This window comes from Leucoraja erinacea, chromosome 3 (genome assembly GCF_028641065.1).
Source record: "Leucoraja erinacea ecotype New England chromosome 3, Leri_hhj_1, whole genome shotgun sequence".
Classification (NCBI taxonomy): Eukaryota; Metazoa; Chordata; class Chondrichthyes; order Rajiformes; family Rajidae; genus Leucoraja; species Leucoraja erinaceus.
The window spans coordinates 802,567-825,230 of NC_073379.1; the positions used below are offsets into that span (position 1 = coordinate 802,567).

At 44.8% G+C, this 22,664-nt stretch overlaps 1 protein-coding gene across 1 annotated transcript in view; it reads right to left on the reverse strand.

Moving 5' to 3' along the window:
* Positions 1 to 22,664, reverse strand: part of msh3 (mutS homolog 3 (E. coli)) — a 236,998-nt gene that overhangs the window by 29,976 nt on the left and 184,358 nt on the right. The window contains exon 22 of the mRNA XM_055630464.1: positions 7,074 to 7,197. Within this exon, the coding sequence (XP_055486439.1) occupies positions 7,074 to 7,197 (124 nt within the window). The remainder of the gene's footprint in view (positions 1 to 7,073; positions 7,198 to 22,664) is intronic.

Here is a 22,664-nt window from a genome sequence, read left to right on the forward strand (position 1 = left end):
AAGCCATTTAGAACGGAGACGAAGAAACACTTTTTCTCACAGAGAGTGGTGAGTCTGTGGAATTCTCTGCCTCAGAGGACGGTGGAGGCCGGTTCTCTGGATGCTTTCAATAGAGAGCTAGATAGGGCTCTTAAAAATAGCGTAGTCAGGGGATATGGGGAGAAGGCAGGAACGGGGTACTGATTGTGAATGATCAGCCATGATCACATTGAATGGCGGTGCTGGCTCGAAGGGCCAAATGGCCTACTCCTGCATCTATTGTCTATTGTCTACGCACTAACCTCATTTGGTTCTAACCCATAAATTTAAAATTCTTATCTGGGTGATCATGTCCCACGATGGTCTCACCCCTCTTAACATTACTATGTGTTTGAATCAAATGATCCTCTGAAATATCTGCATTCTTTCAATCCTGTCTTCTGCACATAGTCATAGAGTCAGCTTGCCCACAACGGCCAACATGTCCCAGCTACACCAGTCCCACCTGCCTGTGTTTGGTCCATATCCCTCCAAACCTGTCCTATCCATGTTCCTGTCTAAATGTTTCTTCACGTTTCTAAATGTTTCTTGCTATGCACGTCTCATCCAAATCATTGATATGGATGACAAACAGTAATGGGCCCAGCACCAAACTCTGAGGCACACCACTAGTCTCAGGCCTCCATTCCGAGAAGCAACCTTCCGCCATCACCCTCTGCTCCCTTCCATGAATCCCGGCCAACCCAAGTCAACCATCAACAGCCATATCTTCACCTGCCTATGTCCCAAGATCAGTAAACCCTTCAAGTATAGCCACAGAACAGTCGGAAACACTCTTTCATTCTGAGTATTAAAGCCTTTTAGTTTTTGATACACATACCATGGGAAAGGGATGTTCTCCATCAACTCAATGCCTTTCATATGCTTTAATCATATCACCCCTTCAGCACCTTTCACTTCAGGTAAACCAAGCCTACCATGATATCCCCATAACTAACAATCCAATCCAGACAACATTCCAATGCCAATCTCTTCTGCACCCTCCCCAGCACAATCGTAAAACATAGAAACCTAGTAGAGCACAGCAGAATAACAGGCCCTTTGGTCTATGATGTCTTTGTCAAGCATGATGGCAATCTGCCTTCATACGATCCATATTGCACAATTTCCCTGCCTGTTGACATGTCTGTATAAATCTCTCTTAAACGTTGCTTTCATATCTGCCTCCGCCACTTGCCTTGTGGTACATTCCAGGCACCTCCCTCTCGCTTTCTTTGTAAAAACCTTGCCAAGTAAATCTAATTTGTGCTTTCCCCCTCTCACCTTAAATCTATGGCCACGGGTGTTTAACATTTCCATCCTTGGATTCAGACTCTGACTATCTGTTTTGTCTTTTTCTTTCATAATTTGAGAAACTTCTATTAGGTCGTTCCCTCAGTCTCTGACGCTCCTGATAAAACAACCCAAGTTTGTTCAACCTCTCCGTATGGCTAATGCTCTGTAATTCATGCACCCTCTCCAAAGTCTCCACATCCTTCATGCTATGCCATGACCAAAATGACGTGCAATACTTACTACGTGGTCGAACCAAAATTTTATTAAGCATGATTACATGATTTCCCAATTGTTATCTTCAACACTTGGCTGATGAAGGAAAGCATGCCGCAAGCCTTCATTACCCATTGTCTTGGACTTGAACCCCATGTTCCCTCTGACCATCAATGCTCTTAAGAGTCTTGCCTTTTACTGTACACTTTACTCTTACATTTCATCTTCCCATGTGCAGCACCTCACACTTATCCAAATTTAACTCCAAATACCATGGCTCTGTCCATATTTGAAATTGGTCTTTATCTTGTTAAAAACTTTGACAGCTTTAAGGGCCGGTCCCACGAGCATGCGACTGCATGTGGCAAGCGCGACCTAACGTGGTCGCTTGAGCCGTACGGCCTCGCGGGGCCGGTCCCAATTCGATTGCCGGAGCCGTATGGAGTTGTGCGGAGCTGGTCCCGACATTGCACGGGGCTCCGAAAAACTGACACTGTCCAAAAATTCCACGCGGCAACGGCCTGCCGGCCCGCAACCGCATTGAGGCCATATGCACCGACTCGACGGGCGTGCACAGCGTCTCAACACCGTACGCAGCGTCTGAACGCCATACACAGAGTCTTGACGACGTACGCCTAGCGCACACTTCCAGCGCACTTCGCTCAAACTTCACGTCAACTCGTACGGGATCACACGACCTCCACGTAGCCCTCGCTTCCGGTTTGGTCGCGCTTGCCGCATGCAGTCGCATGCACGTGGGACAGGCCCTTTAATCACTATCCACAACTCTGCCAACCTTTGCGACATTGGCAATCTTATCAGCCCAGCTACATTTTCATCTTCATCGTCGATATCATAAACAGAGGTCACAGGACGGATCTTTGCAGAACACCACTGGTCACGATCACAAACATCCAGTCAAAATAGCACTATTCCACTACTACCCTCTCTGGCCAAGCCAATTTTCAACCCAATCAACCAAGTCTTTATGAACCCCACATACGTTAATCTAATGGTTCAGCCAACCTTGTCAAAAGCTTCATGTACACGACATCCACTGCCCTACCCTTATCAATCATCTTCGTCATCTCCTCAAGATTATAAGACTTGTCGCTTTACCTCCCCCCTTGACTCCATCCAAGGACCCAAGCAGTCTTTCCAGGTGCGGCAGAGGTTCACCTGCACCTCTTCCCACCTCATCTATTGCATCCGCTGCTCTAGGTGTCAGCTGCTCTACATCGGTGAGACCAAGCGTAGGCTTGGCGACTGCTTCACCCAACACCTCCGCTCGGTTCGCAATAACCAACCTGATCTCCCGGTAGCTCAGCACTTCCATTCCAAATCCAATCTTTCTGTCCTGGGCCTCCTCCTCCATGGGCAGGGTGAGTCCCACCGTAAATTGGAGGAACAGCACCTCATATTTCGCTTGGGTAGTTTACACCCCCAGCCGTATGAACATTGACCTCTAATTTCAGGTTCCTCCTTCTTTCCTCTCCCCTTGCCAGCTCTCACACAGCCCACCGTCTCTGCCTCTTCCTTACTTCTTCCCTTCCCGCCCCCTCCCCCCACCCATCCCCACTCAGTCTGAAGAAAGGTCTCGACCCAAAATGTCGCTATTGCCTTTGCTCCATAGATGCTACCTCACCCGCTGAGTTTCTCCAGCATTTTTGTCCACCTTCGATTTTCCAGCATCTGCAGTTCCTTCTTAAACATTACTAATAAGTCTGTGTCTTTCCAGATGCAATAAGGTCTCATCCCTAAGAGTCTTCAATAATTTCCCTATTATTGATGTAAAGCGTACCGGCCTATGATTTTCTGGTTTGTTTCGACCGCCCTTTTCAAACAGAGGGACAACATTAGCTATTCTCCAATTCGCTGGGACCTCGCCTGTTGCTAACGAGGACACGTGATCCCAGTCAAATCTCTGTCAATTTCAGGCTATTGATCATGAATGGCCAGTCTGGAATCATGTCACCAAGCAGTTATTGCTAAACGCAAAGGATGAATTAACGGCAATTAGTTCAACACCGTACTACTTGAAACTCATTACGGCAACTACACTGACGTGCTAATTTCTGCAAATGAATAAGAAATCTACTGTTGTCATTTCCTCTTAACCCATTTAGTTCAGCACTATTGTAAATGCAAATTTAATTTTTCAGCATATTCGGATATCTGCACCTTTTTGCTTAAGTCAGAAGCAATCTGCGAGTTATGACAGTCAAGTAAGCACCACTTTTCAAATATTGGAATGACTTTGCAGATATTATTGCAGAACCTGCATTTTCCATCATTTGTTAATTTCACTTTTGAATTCCAGCATCAGTAATATTTTAGTTTAGTTTAGAGATACTGCGCCGAAACAGGCCCTTCACCAAGTCCGTGCCGACCAGCGATCCCCATACATTAGCACGATCCTTCACACTAGGGCCAATCTACAATTTTTACCAAATTACAAACCTGTGTGTCTTTGGAGTGTGGGAGGAAATCGGTGCACCCGGAGAAAACTCACGTGGTCACAGGGAGAACCTACAACCTCGTATAGGCAGCACCTGTAGTCAGGATTGAACCCGGATCTCTGGCGCTGTAAGGCAGCAACACTGCCATCTGCTTTAGAGGTTTTTGAAATTATTGGCATACTCAACTTGAATTCAAAAATGAAATCTTGCACGTTGCATAACGATTACCCAATCTAAAATTTACATTGCAGGTCCCATGAATGTGTGTCTCTAATATTCACCATCCACAAAATACACTGCAATCACTTGCCCAGGATTCTGTTATCTGTAGGCTCTCATCTACACAGCACACCATTCCCAATTACAAGTCCATTATTCTTCCTTCTTCATCACTGCTGTCTACATACTGTAAGTCCCTGCTCATCACACAATCACATACCATCATGTTTGTGTGACATACCAATGCAAAAACCAACCTCCCTTCCATTAACTCCATTTATACCTCGCACTGCCTCAGCAAGGCCACCAGCATAATCAAGGATGAGTCACACTCTGGCCACTCTCTCTGTTCCCCTCTCCCATCAGGCAAAAGGTACAGAAGTGTGAAAACACACACCTCCAGATTCAGGGACAGTTTCTTCCCAGCTGTTATCAGGCAACTGAATCATCCTACCATAACCAGAGAGCAGTGCTGAACTACAATCTACCTCTTTGGTGACCAACTCTGACTATCCTTGATCGGACTTTACTGGTTTTACCTAGCACTAAATGTTATTCCCCGATCATGTATCTGTACACTGTAAATGGTTCGATTGTAATCATGTATTGGCTTTCTGCTGACTGGTTAGCATGCAACAAAAAGCTTTTCACTGCACCTTGGTGAAAGTGACAATAAACAAAACCATCCTATAGCACCATGCAAGTCACTTCACAAGAAATGCTCCAGGAGTTCAAGTGGATGGCTCACGGCCAATATTTTTTTATGAGATTTTGAAAAAGGCACAACCCACAACTAAATAAATAATAAAGGCCTGCAGTGGCAATAGCCACCTCCTCTGATCATTCGCAGTTCATTCTAGTGCTTGAAATTGTACACAGGAAGTTGTGGCTGCAATAGGTGCTCACCGATGCTCCTGAAATAAACTGTTAAACACAGTGTTCACACAGATTGACCTTTTATACTCTTCACCAGATGACCCAATCCTTATTGACAGACATTTCAATTGGAGAATGAGGAGCGCATTACTATATTGTACAAATTGTGAAAACAGCAAAAGTTGGTAGGAAATTGTGGGCATATGTTAGTGCAGTTTTAACAACCAGTACTGGGATACAAGGCCTGGATCGAGTGGATGCAGAGGATGAAAGGCCAGGATAGAGTGGATGTGGTGAGGATGCTTCCACTAATGGGAGAGTCTAGGACCAGAGGGCACAGCCTCAGAATAAAAGGCTCTGCCTTTAGAAAGGAGATGAGGGGGAATTTCTTTAGAGGGTGGTGAATCTGTGTGATCAATTGCCAGATGGCTGTAGAGGCCGAGTCATTGGATATTTTTAAGGTGGAGATTGACAGATTCTTGATTAGTACGAGTGTCAAGGGTTTATGAGGAGAAGGCAGGAGAATGGGATAGATCAATCATGATTGAATGGGGGAGGTGACTCAGTGGACAGAATGGCCTATTTCTGCTCCTATGACATATAAACTTATAAAGAACAATTTCTCAATTATTCACTGCTGAAACTAATCTCAGTACATCAATGTTATGATGTTTCTAGTTACCCAAATATATGATGGAATATATGATACATGAAAAACAAAATCACATCCAATGGTAGTGCATTCAATTGTTTCCTCTTATCAATCAGATTTTCTTTAGTGCAATCTCAATTCCATTGCTTTCTGCTAAAAGCTGAACAGATGCCACAACCCACTGAAGATCGACACAAAATGCTGGAGAAACTCAGCGGGTCTGGCAACATCTCTGGAGAAAGGGAAAAGGTGACGTTTCAGGTTGTGGCCCTTCTTCAGACCACAACCCAGTGACAGGACGAGGCCACAGTGTAGCAAGAAGGATTAAAACCAACTCAACTTGTGATACTAAAGGGGCACCCACATGCAAAAAGGCGTCTGTGGTGGCAGGTGAATTGGCCACCGCACATTGCCCCGAGTGTATGGATGAGCAGTGGAATTTGGGGTACTTCAACAGAATAAAGAATGTGATTAGTGCAAGTGGGCAGTTGATGGTTGGCAGGGACATGATGGGCTGAAGGGCCTGTTTCCATGGTGGGCCGAATGACCAAACGCTGACAGAATAGAGGGGCTTGAGACCCAAATGCATCAAACCAATAGGATGTGAACGCCAAAGCAACAGTCCAATGGTCCCAGCCATTAGGAAGAGCAGGCAATAGGTAAACCCTCAAGTCAAGTCAAGTCACATTTATTTCTATAGCACATTTAAAAAACAACGCTCGTTGGCCAAAGTGCTTTATATTTGTTATAAGAATAGTATAAAGAAACAAACTACATACATAGAGCCCTCGCTCAGTGGACGTCAGGAAAGACTTTGGAGTATAGATAAGTTTTTGGTCTTGATTTAAAGGAATCGATGGAGGGGGCAGTTCTGATGGGAAGGGGGATGCTGTTTCACAGTCTAGGAGCTGCAACCGCAAAGGCGTGGTCGCCCCTAAGCTTATGCCTAGACCGCGGGATATTCAGCAGCCCCAAGTCGGCCGATCTGAGGGACCTGGTGTCAAATAATCTTCTCCATCGTTTCCCAATAAAACAAAATGGCACACAGCAAAAGATTGCTATATAAAAGGTGTCAACTATTACTATTAATGGCTCCAGTCTCTTAATCTGCGGTAAATTAGATATAAAAGGAGCAAGAGTGGGATTACAAAAGGCTTTTGTATGCCCTTTCCATAACTAAAGTATCAAGAAGGGTCCCGATTCAAAAGGTCAACAATCAATTTTCTCCAGAGATGCTACCTGACCCGATGAGTTACTCCAGCATTTTGTGACTATCTTCGGTGCAAACCAGCATCTGTAGTTCTTTCCTACACAATGAAAATTTTACTTGCCATTCATACCATTTTGTTCATCTTCCTCGTTTAACAGGAAAGCCATGTGGTAATTGCCGATGTTCTGTGGGTAAAGTTTCTCCAGCTCACACACGGGCGGGTAGTGGGTAACAAAGAGTGTCAGGGACTTCACCTGAAAGAAGAATTATAATGCTTCATTAGATTAGATTAGATTCAATTTTATTGTCATTGCACTTTTCAGTGCAACGAAATGCTTCATGACACAACATTGGAATAATCAGTTTCACTGAACTCCAGTTATTTCGGCTTTATTTGTTTTTTTGGCATGTCTAAATGTTAGTTTAGGTGTCTCTTGGTGTGTTTTGTGCAGGCGCAGCATGACCTTTTTCATCGCGGTGCGGGCGAACCCTTGCCGGGGGTCGCCAGAGAGGAGTGCTCCAATCGCTGGCCTGGTGACTTTGGCATCATGGGGCTGTGGTCTGCGGAGCTTCTAGCCACAGGCGGGGCATGGACTTACCGTCCGGAGCCTGGGATCCCTTGCCGGGGATCGCCGGTGAAGATCTCCGACCGCCAGCCTGTGGCCTATAACATCCTGAAGCCGCGTTCTCCGGTGGGAAAGTGCCGATTCAGGAACTCCAAGTATGTTTGACCGTCCCGATGTCGGAGTTTTGATCATCCTGACGAGAGGGCCTGTACATCGGGCCGTCCATAGAGGCGACTGCGGAGGGTTCATGCCCCCAACCAGGGATGAACAAAGGAGGAGGACTGACGGAACTTTGTTGCCTTCCACCACAGTGAAGAATGCTGTGGTGGATGTTTGTGTTAAATTTGATTGTGTACTGTGTGTTCTCTTTTTAAATGTATCGCTGCTGACAAATTCATTTCACTGCACCTTCAGGTGCATGTGACAAATAAAATTAACTTTGACTTTGAAATAATGGACCTAAATATATATTGCCACTCAAAAAAAGGGCATGGTGATTTGTGTATGAAATAAAATTAAAGAACAGTCCTATCTAACGACAAAGTAAAAAAAACTCTTGACCTGATGAATGAAGAAAAAATTGTAACAAAATTAGTGAGCCTCCTATTTGGCTACATTCCACCCAACAGTGGCGATTTGGTTAAAGTCTTGGTGAATGGCTCGATTGTAATCACGTATTGTCTTACCGCTGACTGGATAGCACCTCGGTACATGTGACAATAAACTAAATTCAAACTGAACTCTCCTCATTGACACCAGTCAAAATATTCACCTGTCAGGGACAAACAAGTTAAACCAGGAAAGTGTGGATTATTAGAAACAAGGAACTGCAGATGCTGGGATGCTAGGATTTGAGTATAGGAGCAGGGAGGTTCTACTGCAGTTGTACAGGGTATTGGTGAGACCACACCTAGAGTATTGTGTACAGTTTTGGTCTCCAAATCTGAGGAATGACATTCTTGCCATAGAGGGAGTACAGAGAAGGTTCACCAGACTGATTCCTGGGATGTCAGGACTTTCATATGAAGAAAGACTGGATAGACTCGGCTTGTACTCGCTAGAATTTAGAAGATTGAGGGGGAATCTTATAGAAACTTACAAAATTCGTAAGGGGTTGGCCAGGCTAGATGCAGGATGATTGTTCCCAATGTTGGGGAAGTCCAGGACAAGGGGTCACAGTTTAAGGATAAGGGGGAAATCTTTTAGGACCGAGATGAGAAAAACATTTTTCACACAGAGAGTGGTGAATCTGTGGAATTCTCTGCCACAGAGGTAGTTGAGGCCAGTTCATTGGCTATATTCAAGAGGGAGTTAGATGTGGCCCTTGTGGCTAAAGGGATCGGGGGTATGGAGAGAAGGTAGGTACAGGATACTGTGTTGGATGATCAGCCATGATCATATTGAATGGCGGTGCAGGCTCGAAGGGCCGAATGGCCTACTCCTGCACCTATTTTCTATGTTTCTATGTTTATGTAATACACAGAAGGACACAAAGTGCTGGAGTAACACAACAGGCCAGGTTCATCTCTGGAGAACATGGGTAGGTGACATTTCGGGTCGAGACCCTTCACCTGGATCAGACGCTGGGTAACCTATTGAGAGTCCTTGTCTCCTGACTTCCAAAAAGTTTTTACACAGCAGATTAGGCGGATGACGAAATACGCTCTAGATATCGAGAAAAGTCCAAATCCAAGACTCAAAAAACAGCACTTGGCCAGCATCTTGTCCATCAGCATAACCATTCAACCTTTCTACCACACTGGCTGCAATGTAACATCTACAAAATGTACTGCAATTGTCAGCCTGGACTGCAGACCAGAGACATCAACTCAGTTTCAATCTCCACAGAAGCTGCCTGACCTGCAGAAAATGTCCAAGATTTTGTGCTTTTACTTTGGATTTCCACAATCTGATTTGTTTCTTTATTTCCCTCTATTGCAAAACTACTTAGGTCTGAAATTAAAACCTGACCCAAGCACTTGAAATATTTTCTACACATGACTATCACCAAAAGTGTAATAAAATAATAATCCTGCTACAAAGTACCTCCACTCCCTGGTAGCGCTGGGAGTGCACTGCTTGAATGATGCAACTTGGTCACCTCTGCCAAGTCATTTAAAAACCCTAAATAAGACTAAGCTGCATGTTTAGTAGGTGCAAAAAGCTGGAGTAACTCAGCGGAACAGGCAGCATCTCTGGGGAGCAGGAATGGGAGACGTTTTGGGCCGAGACCCGAAACTTCACCCATCCTTTCTCTCCAGAGAAGCTGCCTGTCCCGCTGAGTTACTCCAGCTTTTTGTGTCTATCTTCGGTTTAAAGCTCCAGCATCTGCAGTTCCTTCTGTAGATGCATTCACTCGGGCACATGAAGGGCCTGTCCCACCAGCATGCGACCAAACGTGGTGGCTTGGTCCCACTTCCAACGCCGGAGGCGTATGGAGTTGTGCGAGGCTGGTCCCAACATCATACTCACCAATCAGCTGGGCAGGAGGCGGGCCGACTGAATTTGGACGTCGCACGGCGTCGGGCGGTTACGTCATCACGCAACGGCACGCCGGGCGGTGACGTCATCGCGCAATGCCATGCGCTAGGTGTACGCCGTCAAGACGCTGTGTACGGCGTCAAGACGCTGCTTATGGCGTTGAGGCGCTGCGTACGGCCGCGGGCCAACAGGCCGTTGCCACGTGGAATTTTTGGACAGTGTCAGTTTTTCGGAGCCCCGCGCGATGTCGGGACCAGCCCCGCACAACTCCATACGCCTCCGGCGATCGAAGTGGGACCGGCCCCGCGAGGCCGTACGGCTCAAGCCACCACGTTAGGTCGTGCTCGCTGCATGCAGTCGCATGCTGGTGGGACAGGCCCTTAACTCTACAGATGCAGATTTGAGAAGTTTATATTCCTGAAGAGAAAAATGGAAGTCATATTGCACTGCCTTCCATCTAGGAATCCTGGACTGTGATTTGCAGTTTGTAACATGTTATGGTGCTGTAATTTTAACAAGCCTGACCTCACAAAGGATCCATGCTCTGCATCATTAACTTTGCCACTCTTTGTAAAGATGCTGTTGACCTGTTGAGTGTTTCATGCATTTTCTGCTTTTATTTCAGATTTCTACCATTTGTAGTTCTTCTTGCTATTATTTATTATGAATTTTCATCCGCTGCATAATTTTTTTGAGGCAGTTAGTTTCTCTTTGTGCTTTACAAATCTTTATGATCGTACAATAAGGTGTATTTGGCTCCAACCCACATTTGGCACTTCCCACAGCAGACACTGTACCATTAGACATCTATCAGACCTCGGCAATTCATCTATGCTGCAGGAAGTAAAATAACAATAAAAGTGACCTGTAATTTTCACGTTAAAATTCTACATAGATAATTGCTGCCTGAATAAGGATACTAATTATATATGAATAATGACAAGATGTGCATTTCAAAGGAAAAGAACACATATTATTTGTACTTCTATTACACCATTCACATAACCGGATATAACAATGTAAATTAACAAACCTTGTCACATACATACCTACTTCAAATAATGGTGTTATCTATTGACCATGGGGTATTCAGTGTTGAAAGGAACTGCAGATGCTGGTTTACACCGAAGACAGACGCAAAAAGCTGGAGCAACTCAGCGGAACAGGCAGCATCTCTGGAGAGAAGGAATGGGTGACATTTCGGGTCGAGACGCGTTTAGCTTAGAGATACAGTGCGGAAACAAGCTCTTTGGCACACCGAGTCCGCACCGACCACAACGACACATTAAACGATCCCCGCACATTAATGCTACACACACACACACACACACACACACACACACACACACACACACACACACACACACACACACACACACACACACACACACACACACACACACACACACACACACACACACACACACACACACACACACACACACACACACACACACACACACACACACACACACACACACCACACACATTTACCATACCAGCCACACCTACACACACTTTGGAGTGTGGGACAAACGGAGCACCCGGAGAAAACCCACGTGGTCACGGGGAGAAAGTACAAACTCCGTGCAGACAGCACCTGTAGTCAGGATCGAATCCGGGTCTCTGGCGCTGTAAGGCAGCAACTCTACTGCTGCACCACCATGCCGCTGAGTGACACCAGCATTTTGTGTCTATCGTGGCATATTCAGTGTTGTGCTATGACAGGGTGATGAGGATATTGGGGTAGTATCTTCCCTGGTGTTTTTGGGTAATGTAAATGTTACGCTGCCTGCAGTCTGTCCTTTCACCCCTTTATATTTTTAATTTTTAGTCCTGTTAAAAAACAATATGTTTGTTGGGGGTCTTCTTTTATGTGGTGGGTGGGGGGAGGGGAAGGGGGAAACTTTATTTCCTAGTCCCTACCTGGTCGGAGAGGCGGCTTCCCTCCGAGCTGCTTCTTTGCCCCTTCCTCGCGGCCTACCATCGGACTGGAGCGGAGTTTCCTGTCGGGACCGGCCAGAACCCCAGCTTCGGCGGCGGCACAGCGCTGGGACACCATCACGGCGCAGGCGATGCCTTACCCGGGTCGCCGTGCGGTAAGCCCTGGAGTGCTGTGACCGCCGACTCCAACATCGAGGAGCTGCGGTCTGCGGAGCGTCCAGCCGCGGGCGGCGCTGGATTTAAAACACCGCGGAGCCTGGGATCCGAGATCGCCAGAGTCGGAGTTCCAACCAGCATGGCCTGAGGACTTCGGGTGCCGCGGTCTCCGGGGGGGAAGCGGCCGCTCCAGACATTTCCAAACATTCGCTGAGGAGTGTTCACCCGATGCCGGAGTTCCATCTTCCCGCAAGAGGGCCTGAAAACATCGGACTGGCTGCGGAGGCCACAAATAGGCCCCGATCTCGGGTGATCACAGAAGAGGACTGAACTTTCTGATGCCTTTCACCACAGTGGAAAATGTTGATTCTGTTGTGGGGGAACGTTCATGTTGAATTCTATTATGCGTTGTGTCATTTTTCTTTTTTCAATTTTTCTATGGATGTACGGAAACTTAGTTATTTATTTTATGTAAAGCACTTTGGTTTCAACGCGTGCTATATAAATAAAATTGACATTACTTAATGGAAATTGAGGTGCTTTGCATAAGTCAGAGGCAGAGGATAGAGTTTCATAATTAAATGGCCATTATAAGAACAAAGAACATCAAACAGTGCAGCACAGGAAACATAGAAACATAGAAAATAGGTGAAGGAGTAGGCCATTCAGCCCTTCGAGCCTGCACCGCCATTCAATATGATCACGGCTGATCATCCAACTTAGTATCCTGTACCTGCCTTCTCTTCATACCCCCTGATCCCTTTAGCCACAAGGGCCACATCTAACTCCCTCTTAAATATAGCCAATGAACTGGCTTCAACTACCTTCTGTGGCAGAGAATTCCAGAGATCCACCACTCTCTGTGTGAAAAATGTTTTCCTCATCTCGGTCCTAAAGGATTTCCCCCTTATCCTTAAACTGTGACCCCTTGTTCTGGACTTCCTCAACATCGGGAACAATCTTCCTGCATCTAGCCTGTCCAACCGCTTAAGAATTTTGTAAGTTTCTATAAGATCCCCCCTCAATCTTCTAAATTCTAGCGAGTACAAGCCGAGTCCATCCAGTCTTTCTTCATATGAAAGTCTTGACATCCCAGGAATCAGTCTGGTGAACCTTCTCTGTACTCCCTCTATGGCAAGAATGTCTTTCCTCAGATTAGGAGACCAAAACTGTTCCAAATACTCCAGGTGTGGTCTCACCAAGACCCTGTACAACTGCAACAGGCTCTTTGGCCTACAATGCCCATGCTGAACATGATGCCAACATAAACTAATCTCCTCTGCCTGCACGTGATCCATAACCCTCCATCCCTTCATACCCATGTGCCCATCTAAAAGCCTCTCCAACATCACTGTCACATCTGCCTCCACCACCATCCCTGGCAGTGTGTTTATGGCACCCACCACCTTCCGTGTGAAAAACTTGCCCTGCACGTGGGCGACACAGAGGCGCAGCTGGAAGAGCAGTTGCCTCAAAGCGCCAGAGACCTGAATTCAATCCTGACCTCGGGGTGCTGACTGTGTGAAGTTTGCACGTTCTCCCAGTGACCGCGTGGGTTTCCTCCAGTGTCCCGTTTTTACTCCCACATCCTAAAAACGTGCAGGTTTAAAGGTCAATTGGACTCTGTACATTACCCCTGGAGTGTAGGGAGTGGATGAGAAACTGTGAAAACATAGAATTTTCGGTCAGTGATGGTCAGTGTGGACTTGGTGGGCCAAAGGTCTGCTTCCATGCGGTATCTCTCAACCAAATATCTCCTTTAAACGTTGTCCCTCTGGCCTTAAACTATGTCCTCCAGTCTTGAGATTTCCATTAGAGGGCACACAGTTTTAAGGCAAGAGGAGCAGAGTTTAAAGGAGTTGTATAGGGCAAGTTTTATTTTCACACAAGAGCCTGAAACGCATTTCCAGGGGTGGCGGAGGAGACGGATAAGATGGTGCCATCTAAGAGGCTTCTACATAGGCTCTAACTGTCTGCTCTATCTATGCCTCACCTGATTTTATATACGTAATTTTATATTTTCAGGTCTCCCCCCCAACATCCGACGTTCCACAGAAAACAATCCAAGTTTGTCCAACATCTCCATTCTAACTAATACCCTCTAGTCTAGGCGTCATTCTGGTAAACCGCCTCAGCACCCTGCATCCATAGCCTCCATATCCTTCCTGTAATAGAAACATAGAAACATAGAAAATAGGTGCAGGAGTAGGCCATTCGGCCCTTCGAGCCTGCACCGCCATTCAATATGATCATGGCTGATCATCCAACTCAGTATCCTGCGCCTGCCTTCTCTCTATACCCCCTGATCCCTTTAGCCACTAGGGCCACATCTAACTCCCTCTTAAATATAGCCAATGAATTGGCCTCAATTACATTCTGTGGCAGAGAATTCCACAGATTCACCACTCTCTGTGTAAAAAATATTTTTCTCATCTCAGTCCTAAAAGATTTCCCCTTTATCCTTAAACTGTGACCCCTTGTTTTGGACTTCCCTAATATCGGGAACAATCTTCCAGCATCTAGCCTGTCCAACCATTTAAGAATTTTGTAAGTTTCTATAAGATTCCCCCTCAATCTTCTAAATTCTAGCGACCTCAACTGCACACAATGGCTCTAGTACTTAATGTCCCGACCGATGAAGACAAGTGCCATACGCCTTAAACACTCTACTGGCATGTTGTCACTTTCAGGAAGCTCTGGACATTCTACCTGCCAGCACTTTACACGTCCTCAGATTACACTCCATCAGCCAATTTTCACCTATTTTTTGTAGCTGATCTATATCCTGCAGTATACTTTAACAGCCTTCCTCAACTGCCTGCAACTCCATCAATGTTGGTGTTTGGTTATTAAGCAACCCATCTACATGCATGACCAAGGATGGTTTAAAACTTCGGTTAAAACCAGTCTCTCCAGTTCCTTCCCATATAATTATGACGATGTCTTTCACATGTATCACAAACAACAGAGGTGCCATCACAGATTCCCGTGGAATTCCACTGGTGACTGACCTCCAGCCGGAATAACTTCCTCCGTTGAATTCTAGAAGTAAATCAGTTCTGAATCCAATGGATCGCATGCATCTTAATTTTCTGGATCAGCCTATTATGAGGGTCTTTATCAAATAACTCCAAATGCCTTAAACTTTCAGTCTTAAGAAGGGTCTCAACCCCAAACATCACCCGTTCCTTCTCTCCAGAGATGTTGCCTGTCGCGCTGAATTACTCCAGCAGTTTGTGTCTGTCTTCGCCATAGAACTAGAATCGTAGAAATTCATAAACAGCTTTCTGAAGTTTTCCCACCTACTTTGCTTCTCAGAAAGCCATTTAATTGATATCATGGAAGTACAAACACAATTTTATAGAAACAAATAAAATTATAAAAGGACTGGACAAGCTAGATGCAGGAAAAATGTTCCCAATGTTGGGGGAGTCCAGAACCTGGGGCCACAGTTTAAGAATAAAGGGGAGGCCATTTAAAACTGAGATGAGAAAGAACTTTTTCGCCCAGAGAGTTGTGAATTTGTGGAATTCTCTGCCAGTAGAGGCCAATTCATTGGATGAATTTATAAGAGAGTTAGATAGAGGCTCCTGGGGCTAGCGCAATCAAGGGGTATGGGGAGAAGGCAGGCACAGGGTACTGATTGTGGATGATCAGCCATGATCACAATGAATGGGGGAGCTGGCTCAAAGGGCCTCCTCCTGCACCCATTTAAAATATATGTATATATATTCGAGTGCTGTTTCCATACATCACCTACTAGTGAGACTTACAATTAATACTTCAGACTGCCGCATCCTCACCTTGGGGGTTGTAGTATTGATGGTTCTGAAGATTTGAGCCTAAAAATATAAGCTTGTCCTCAAAAGCCAATGCTTTGTGGTAAATGTAAAGAGCGAGGCCTTACTTGCAGCATCAGAGAGACAAAACAAACAAATCTCATGCAATTATTCTGAGGACAAGTGGTTTATAGTTGGCATCCTGACCAATTTCCCTCTGGGGATGAATAAAGTTGTATCAATCAGTCAATCAATCAATCAATCAATCATATCCCTCCCCTAACCAAGATTAGCTAACAGAAATAAAACAGAAAATGCTGGAAGTCACAACATGCTAGGCAGAGGCTTCATACCTTAGGACAGGCATGGAAATCGTTATCAAAACATGGGGGGGGGACACAATTTCTTGGCGGTCATACGCGCGCGTGCGCACACACACGCGAGGCTTCGGCCGTGGGCCGTTCCGAACTCAACCGGATATACGATCCGGAAAACAATCGTATCTCCGGCAAGGTAAGAGATTGAAAAAAAGTTTCCCCCGACCCCTTCCCCCACATATAACAAACCAACGAACATTAACACAAACTTTTAAAACACACTAAAAATAACAAAAAAAAGACAAAATCGTATGGCAATTGTGCAGCGCCCCATTCAGTGACTTATGTACAAGCAGTTTACATGTCCCAACAGTTTACCTAACACCATTTCCTGACTAATGTGAATTCCCTTCTGTTCCTCCCCCCCCACCACCCACAACTAGATCCTCGGTCTCATAGTAGTTCGGCACGGACTTGTAGGGCCGAGATGGCCTGTTTCCGTGCTGTAATTGTTATATGGTTATATGGTTGTATGGTTATAGTATTTCTGGGAGATTGTTTGTGTCTGCCCTAGTGAGGACGGAACCAAAGTCCTCGTTTAACTGTTCTGCCATTTCCCTGGTTTCCATTATAAATTCACCTGTTTCTGATTGTAAGGGACCTACATTTGTCTTCACTAATATTTTCATTTCTTTCATGCTCTTTTTTTCCCCTTCATTAACCACTTTGTCCCCTGTTGAATTGTAAGTTTCTCCCAGTCCTCCGGTTTGCTGCTTCCTCTGGCCTTATATGCTTCTTTCTTGGATTTAACACTACCCTCGTTAGCCGCCTTCCCCTTTTTTATTTTTTCACCAGACAGGGAAGAACAATTTTTGGAGTTCATCCATGCGGTCTTTAAATCTTTGCCATTGCATCCCCACCGTCAACACTTTAAGTATAATGTGCCCGTCTATCCTGGCCAATTCCCGTCTCATACCTTCAAAGTCTCCTTTCTTTAGGTTCAGGACCCTAGTCTCTGAATTAACCAAGTCACTCTCCATCCCAATGCAGAATTCCACCATATTGTGGTCACTGTTGCCCAAGGGGCTTTGCCCAACAAGATTGCTAACTAATCCTTCCTCATTACACAATACCCAGTCTAGGATGGCCTGCCCTCTAGTCGGCTTCTCTATATATTGGCTTAAAAAAACATCCCGTATAAATTCCAGAAAATCCTCCTCCTCAGCGCTGCTACGAATTTGGTTGGCACAGTCTATTTGTAAATTACAGTCACCCATGATAACTGCTGTACCTTTGCAGCACACAGCCCTAATTTCCTGCTTGTTGCTATCCCCAACCTCCCTACTGCTGTTTGGTGGTCTGTATACAACTCCAACAAACGTTTTCTGCCCTTGGCTATTTTGCAGTTCCACGCATTCTACAGCATCCTTCCTATTGTCTTTCCTTACTATTGCATTCATCTCCACTTTAGCCAGCAATGCCACCCCACCTCTTCTTGCTTTCTGTCTATCCTTCCTGAATATTGAGTACTCCTGCATGTTTAGCTCCCAGCCTTGGTCACCCTGGAGCCATGTCTCCGTAATTCTAACTATATCATAATCCTGAACTACTAGCTGCACATTCAATTCATCCACCTTATTTACAGTTACAGAGTTATAAGAGTATAAGTTACAGAGAAAGGTTGAACAAGTTAGGTCTTTATTCTTTGGAGCGCAGAAGGTTAAGGGGGGACTTGATAGAGGTCTTTAAAATGATGGGAGGGATAGACAGAGTTGATGTGGACAAGCTTTTCCGATTGAGAGTAGGGAAGATACAAACAAGAGGACATGACTTGAGAATTAAGGGACAGAAGTTTAGGGGTAACATGAGGGGGAACCTCTTTACTCAGAAAGTGGTAGTTGTGTGGAATGAGCTTCCAGAGGAAGTGGTGGAGGCAGGTTCGATTTTATCATTTAAAACTAAATTGGATAGGTATATGGACGGGAAAGGAATGGAGGGTTATGGTCTGAGTGCAGGTAGATGGGACTAGGGGGAAATAATTGTTCGGTACGGACTTGAAGGGCCGAGATGGCCTGTTTCCGTGCTGTAATTGTTATATGTTATATGGTTATTATAAATGCTCCTCGCACAAGGCACAAAGCTTTCGGGTTTGTTTTTCTTTTCTCCCTTCGACCTTTTGCTTCTGTCCTCCTTCTATGTCCCTCTGTCTCCTTGCATTGGTTCCTATCCCCCTGCCCTGTCAGTTTAAACATGGCCTTTCCTACACTCTCTCTCCCCTTAACTGCGCGCATACACTTTCACCTTGTTAGCCCCCCTCCCCCACTGTTTAGTTTAAACCCACCAGTGTTGCACTAACAAACCTGCCTGCCAGAATTTGTTCCCCTCCAATTAAGGTGCAACCCATCCCTTTTGTACAGGTCACCCCTGTCCCAGAAGTGATCCAGAAGTGATCACGGGTAGCCAGCCATATCCAGCCCAATATTTTCAATGGAGATCGACACAAAAAGCTGGAATAACTCAGCGGGACAGGCACCATCTCTGGAGAAAACAAATCCGTGACGTTTCGGGATGAGACCCTTCTTCAGATCGAGAGTCAGATGAAAGGGAAAGGAGAGATATGGAAGGTAAATAGAACAAATGAATGAAAGATATGCAAAAAGCAATGATGATCAAGGAAAGGTGGTGCCTACAATGGTTCATTGTTGGCTGTGGGTAAGGTGATAATGAGTTATACAGAAAGTGAAACTCAACAGGACAACAGTGAAACTAGTATGACGACTAGGGTGGGGCAGGGACGGAGAGAGAGAGAGGATGCAAGGGTTACTTGAAGTCTATCTTCAGTATAAACCAGCATCTGCAATTCCTTCCTACCAATATTCTCAACTATGCTTTAAGTTCCTTGATAAGTTAATTTTATATTTCTTCTTTCATTTTCAAATCAGCTTTACACTGCTCTCCTGATGTGTTTACATTTTCCCTAGTCATGTTCTCTCTGGCTGTCTCTGCCCGTTTCCTTGCCCTCAATTTTCCCCTTGCGTCCTCTTCATCTGTGGCGTCTCATTTTGTATTTAATTTGTTTTTTAGTAGAATGGGTTTATCATGTTCCCTCTGGAACATAGTTTTAAATATTTTGCATTGCTGTTGTGCATCACTGTCTGCCAATACTGTTTACCATTTTGCTTTCCTAAATTCTGTTCTTACTGCTTAGAAACCAGCTTTTGCTTAATCTTCAATTTGGGCTTCATCATGCCTTTGTCCTTCTCGCCAATACCTCAAGCAATATTATTTGCCTAGATATTTCCATAGATTTACTGCTATAATGATTTTCATCATTACAAGATCCAGTAGCAACGCTTACTAGACATATCTCTCACACACACACAGAGTTGGAATGGACTCAAATGCACAATATAGCCATATTATCTCTCTTTCCTAATTCTTCTGAACATAGAAACATAGAATATAGGTGCAGGAGTAGGCCATTCGGCCCTTCGAGCCTGCAACGCCATTCAATATGATCATGGCTGATCATCCAACGCAGTATCCTGTACCTGCCTTCTCTCCATACCCCCTGATACCTTTAGCCACAAGGGCTACATCTAACTCCCTCTTAAATAGCCAATGAACTGGCCTCAACTACCTACTGTGGCAGAGAATTCCAGAGATTCACCATTCTCTGTGAATCTCTGAACATTTAACTCCAGTTTATTCACTAGTATTAATTTCCCCGATTGTATAACATTAGAGCACAATAATATCACAGGAGGTGCCCATTTAGCCTTGAGTTTATTCCAGGTCATTGGAAGGACAATTCAACCAGTCCCACTTCATTGTAACCCTACAATTCTTTTCTTTCTCAATCTGATCCAATACCCTTTCGATAGTCTTTACCACATATGCCTCTACCATGTATCAATCAACACATTTCTCATGCTGTGTGGAAAGGAACTGGAGAAGTACCGAAGATAGACATGGAGTAACTCAGCGGGTTAGGCAGCATCTCTGGAGAAAGAGAATGGGTAGCCTGAAGAAGGTACCCGACCCAAAACGCCACCCATCCTTTGTCTCCAGAGAATGCTATCTGACCTGCCGTGTTCCACCAGCACTTTGTGTCTACATTTCACATGCTGCTCACTCATAGAAAATGTATCTCCCTCAAAGAAATGGGCATATACTTGACAAACCAAAGAAATTCTGCAGATATGTAAAGAGCAAAAGGATAAAAAAGCAAGAGAATAGTTCTTAAGGGTCAACTTGGTTGTGTAAATGAAAATTTAGACTTTTTACTGAGGAGAAGGTATTGGAAGCAAAGGAATTCACGGAAATCAGCAATGATGAGTTGGATCGTATCTGACTTACATAAGAAAAGGTGCCAGCGGTCGTAAAGAATATTAGGGTGGATAAAACCTATAGTGTTACACCAAGTATAAGTTTGGTTTGCGGATGACATGAAGCTGGGGGGCAGTGTTAGCTGTGAGGAGGATGCTAGGGGGCTGCAAGGTGACTTGTATTGGCTGGCTGAGTGAGCAAATGGCCTACTCCTGCACCTACTTTCTATGTTTCTATACTCTTGAACATTGTGGCAAGCTCGAGAAGAAATGTCGGAGGCTCTGGAGGAGATATTTGCATCATCTTCAGCTAGGGGAAAAGGAAGTGTAAGATTAGAAGGTGGGTAATATTGTTCCTTTATCTAAAAAGGGCTGTGAGGACAAGCCACAGAACTAAAGACCAGTGAGCCTGACATTAGTGGTGGGTTTGTTATTGGAGGGGATTCTGAGAGAATTTACCAGATTGGATAGGCAAGTACTGATTAGGGATAGATAACACAGGTTTATGGGAGTATAGAATCATGAGAGGAATAGATCAGGTCGATGCACAGAGTCTCTCACCCAGAGTAAGGGGATTGAGGACCAGAGGACATAGGTTTAAGATGAAGGGGAAAAGATTTAATCGGAATCTGAGGGGTAACTTTTTCACACAAAGCGTGGTGGGTGTAAGGAACAAGCTGCCCGAGGTGGTAGTTGAGGCTGGGACTATCCCATCGTTTAACAAACAGTTAGACAGGTACATGGATAGGACAGGTTTGGAGGGATATGGACCAAACGCAGGTAGGTGGGACTAGTGTAGCTGGTACATTGTTGGCCGGTGTGGGCAAGTTGGGCCTGTTTCCACACTGTATCACTCTATGACTGAGAAATTGGGTCTCACAAATGTGATCATATTTACAAGTGGTCACTAAGAGGAATGAAGAGGGCAGGGTTGCGGAAATCGTCTTTAGGAACCTCTGCAAGGACTTTGACAAGGTCCAACGTGGTAGGCTAGATGGGAGGTTAGATCACATCGGATCAAGGATGAGCTAGTCAACTGGATTCAAAATTGTGTTAACGGCCAAACATAACCAATTGTTGCTTATCTCAAAATCTTACTGGGTCTTTTACAATTCCTTAAAATAAGGCAGAAAATAAAGGCCAAAGGTTTTGTTTCAAAGAAGTTGTGAAAGACTTTTATCCCGATTGGACACATCCGTGTTTGCAATTATGACATACCGTACAGGGGGTTTTAATTTAACATAATACAGCTTTTAAAAATAGAAATGTGTTGCCAGGATACACCGTGAAAAGCCTCTATAGGAACAGCGCTGATGTGAAACACTACTGTGAATACTGATCAATCACCATTCTTATATCAGCAATTTGAAGCTGTCAAAAGTGCAACTTCAGAGTGCTAAGGTTCATGCGTTTGAACGACAGGGAAGTCGCAAGCACAAAAATCTTCACAACAAAACAAACTTCAGTTATTTGGATGAAGGTAAGTATCATTTTTACATTTTGGAAAAATATAGTTCTTGTACATGATCCAGAAAACACAGGGATAAATTGTGGAGAACAATTATATAATAGTACCAAACTTCCAGTGTTTCTTTTTCTTAAATGGAAAGTTATATTTCAATAGATGAAAGAGAAAGTTGTCTGGAAGTCCTACTGCTCTTAATCCAGCATTGTGCAGTTCACAATGAAGGGCACAAAATCCCAGAGTAACTCAGCGAGTCAGGCAGCATCTCTGGAGAAAAGGAACAGGTGACGTTTCGGGTCGACACCCTTCTTCAGACCCAGTCGTTTTCTCCGGAGATGCTGCCTGAGCCGCTGAGTTACTCCAGCTTTTTATGTCTATCTTCTGTTTAAATCAGCATCTGCAGTTTCTTCCTACACATTGTGCAGTTCACCACTGCCTGCTCATACCAGGTGAAACCAAGATGCGGTTTCAGGTTACAAATCCTATATAAAAGAGCAGGTATATTTTCATAGACGTACAAAACACCATGGACGCTGACAAGTAAACATTTAGAGCAAGTTGGATGACATGGTGGCACAGCGGTAGAGTTGCTGCTTTACAACGTTAGGGACCCGGGTTCAATCCTGAGTACGGGTGCTGGCTGTATGGAGTTTGCACGTTCTCCCCGTGACCTTCGATTTCCTCC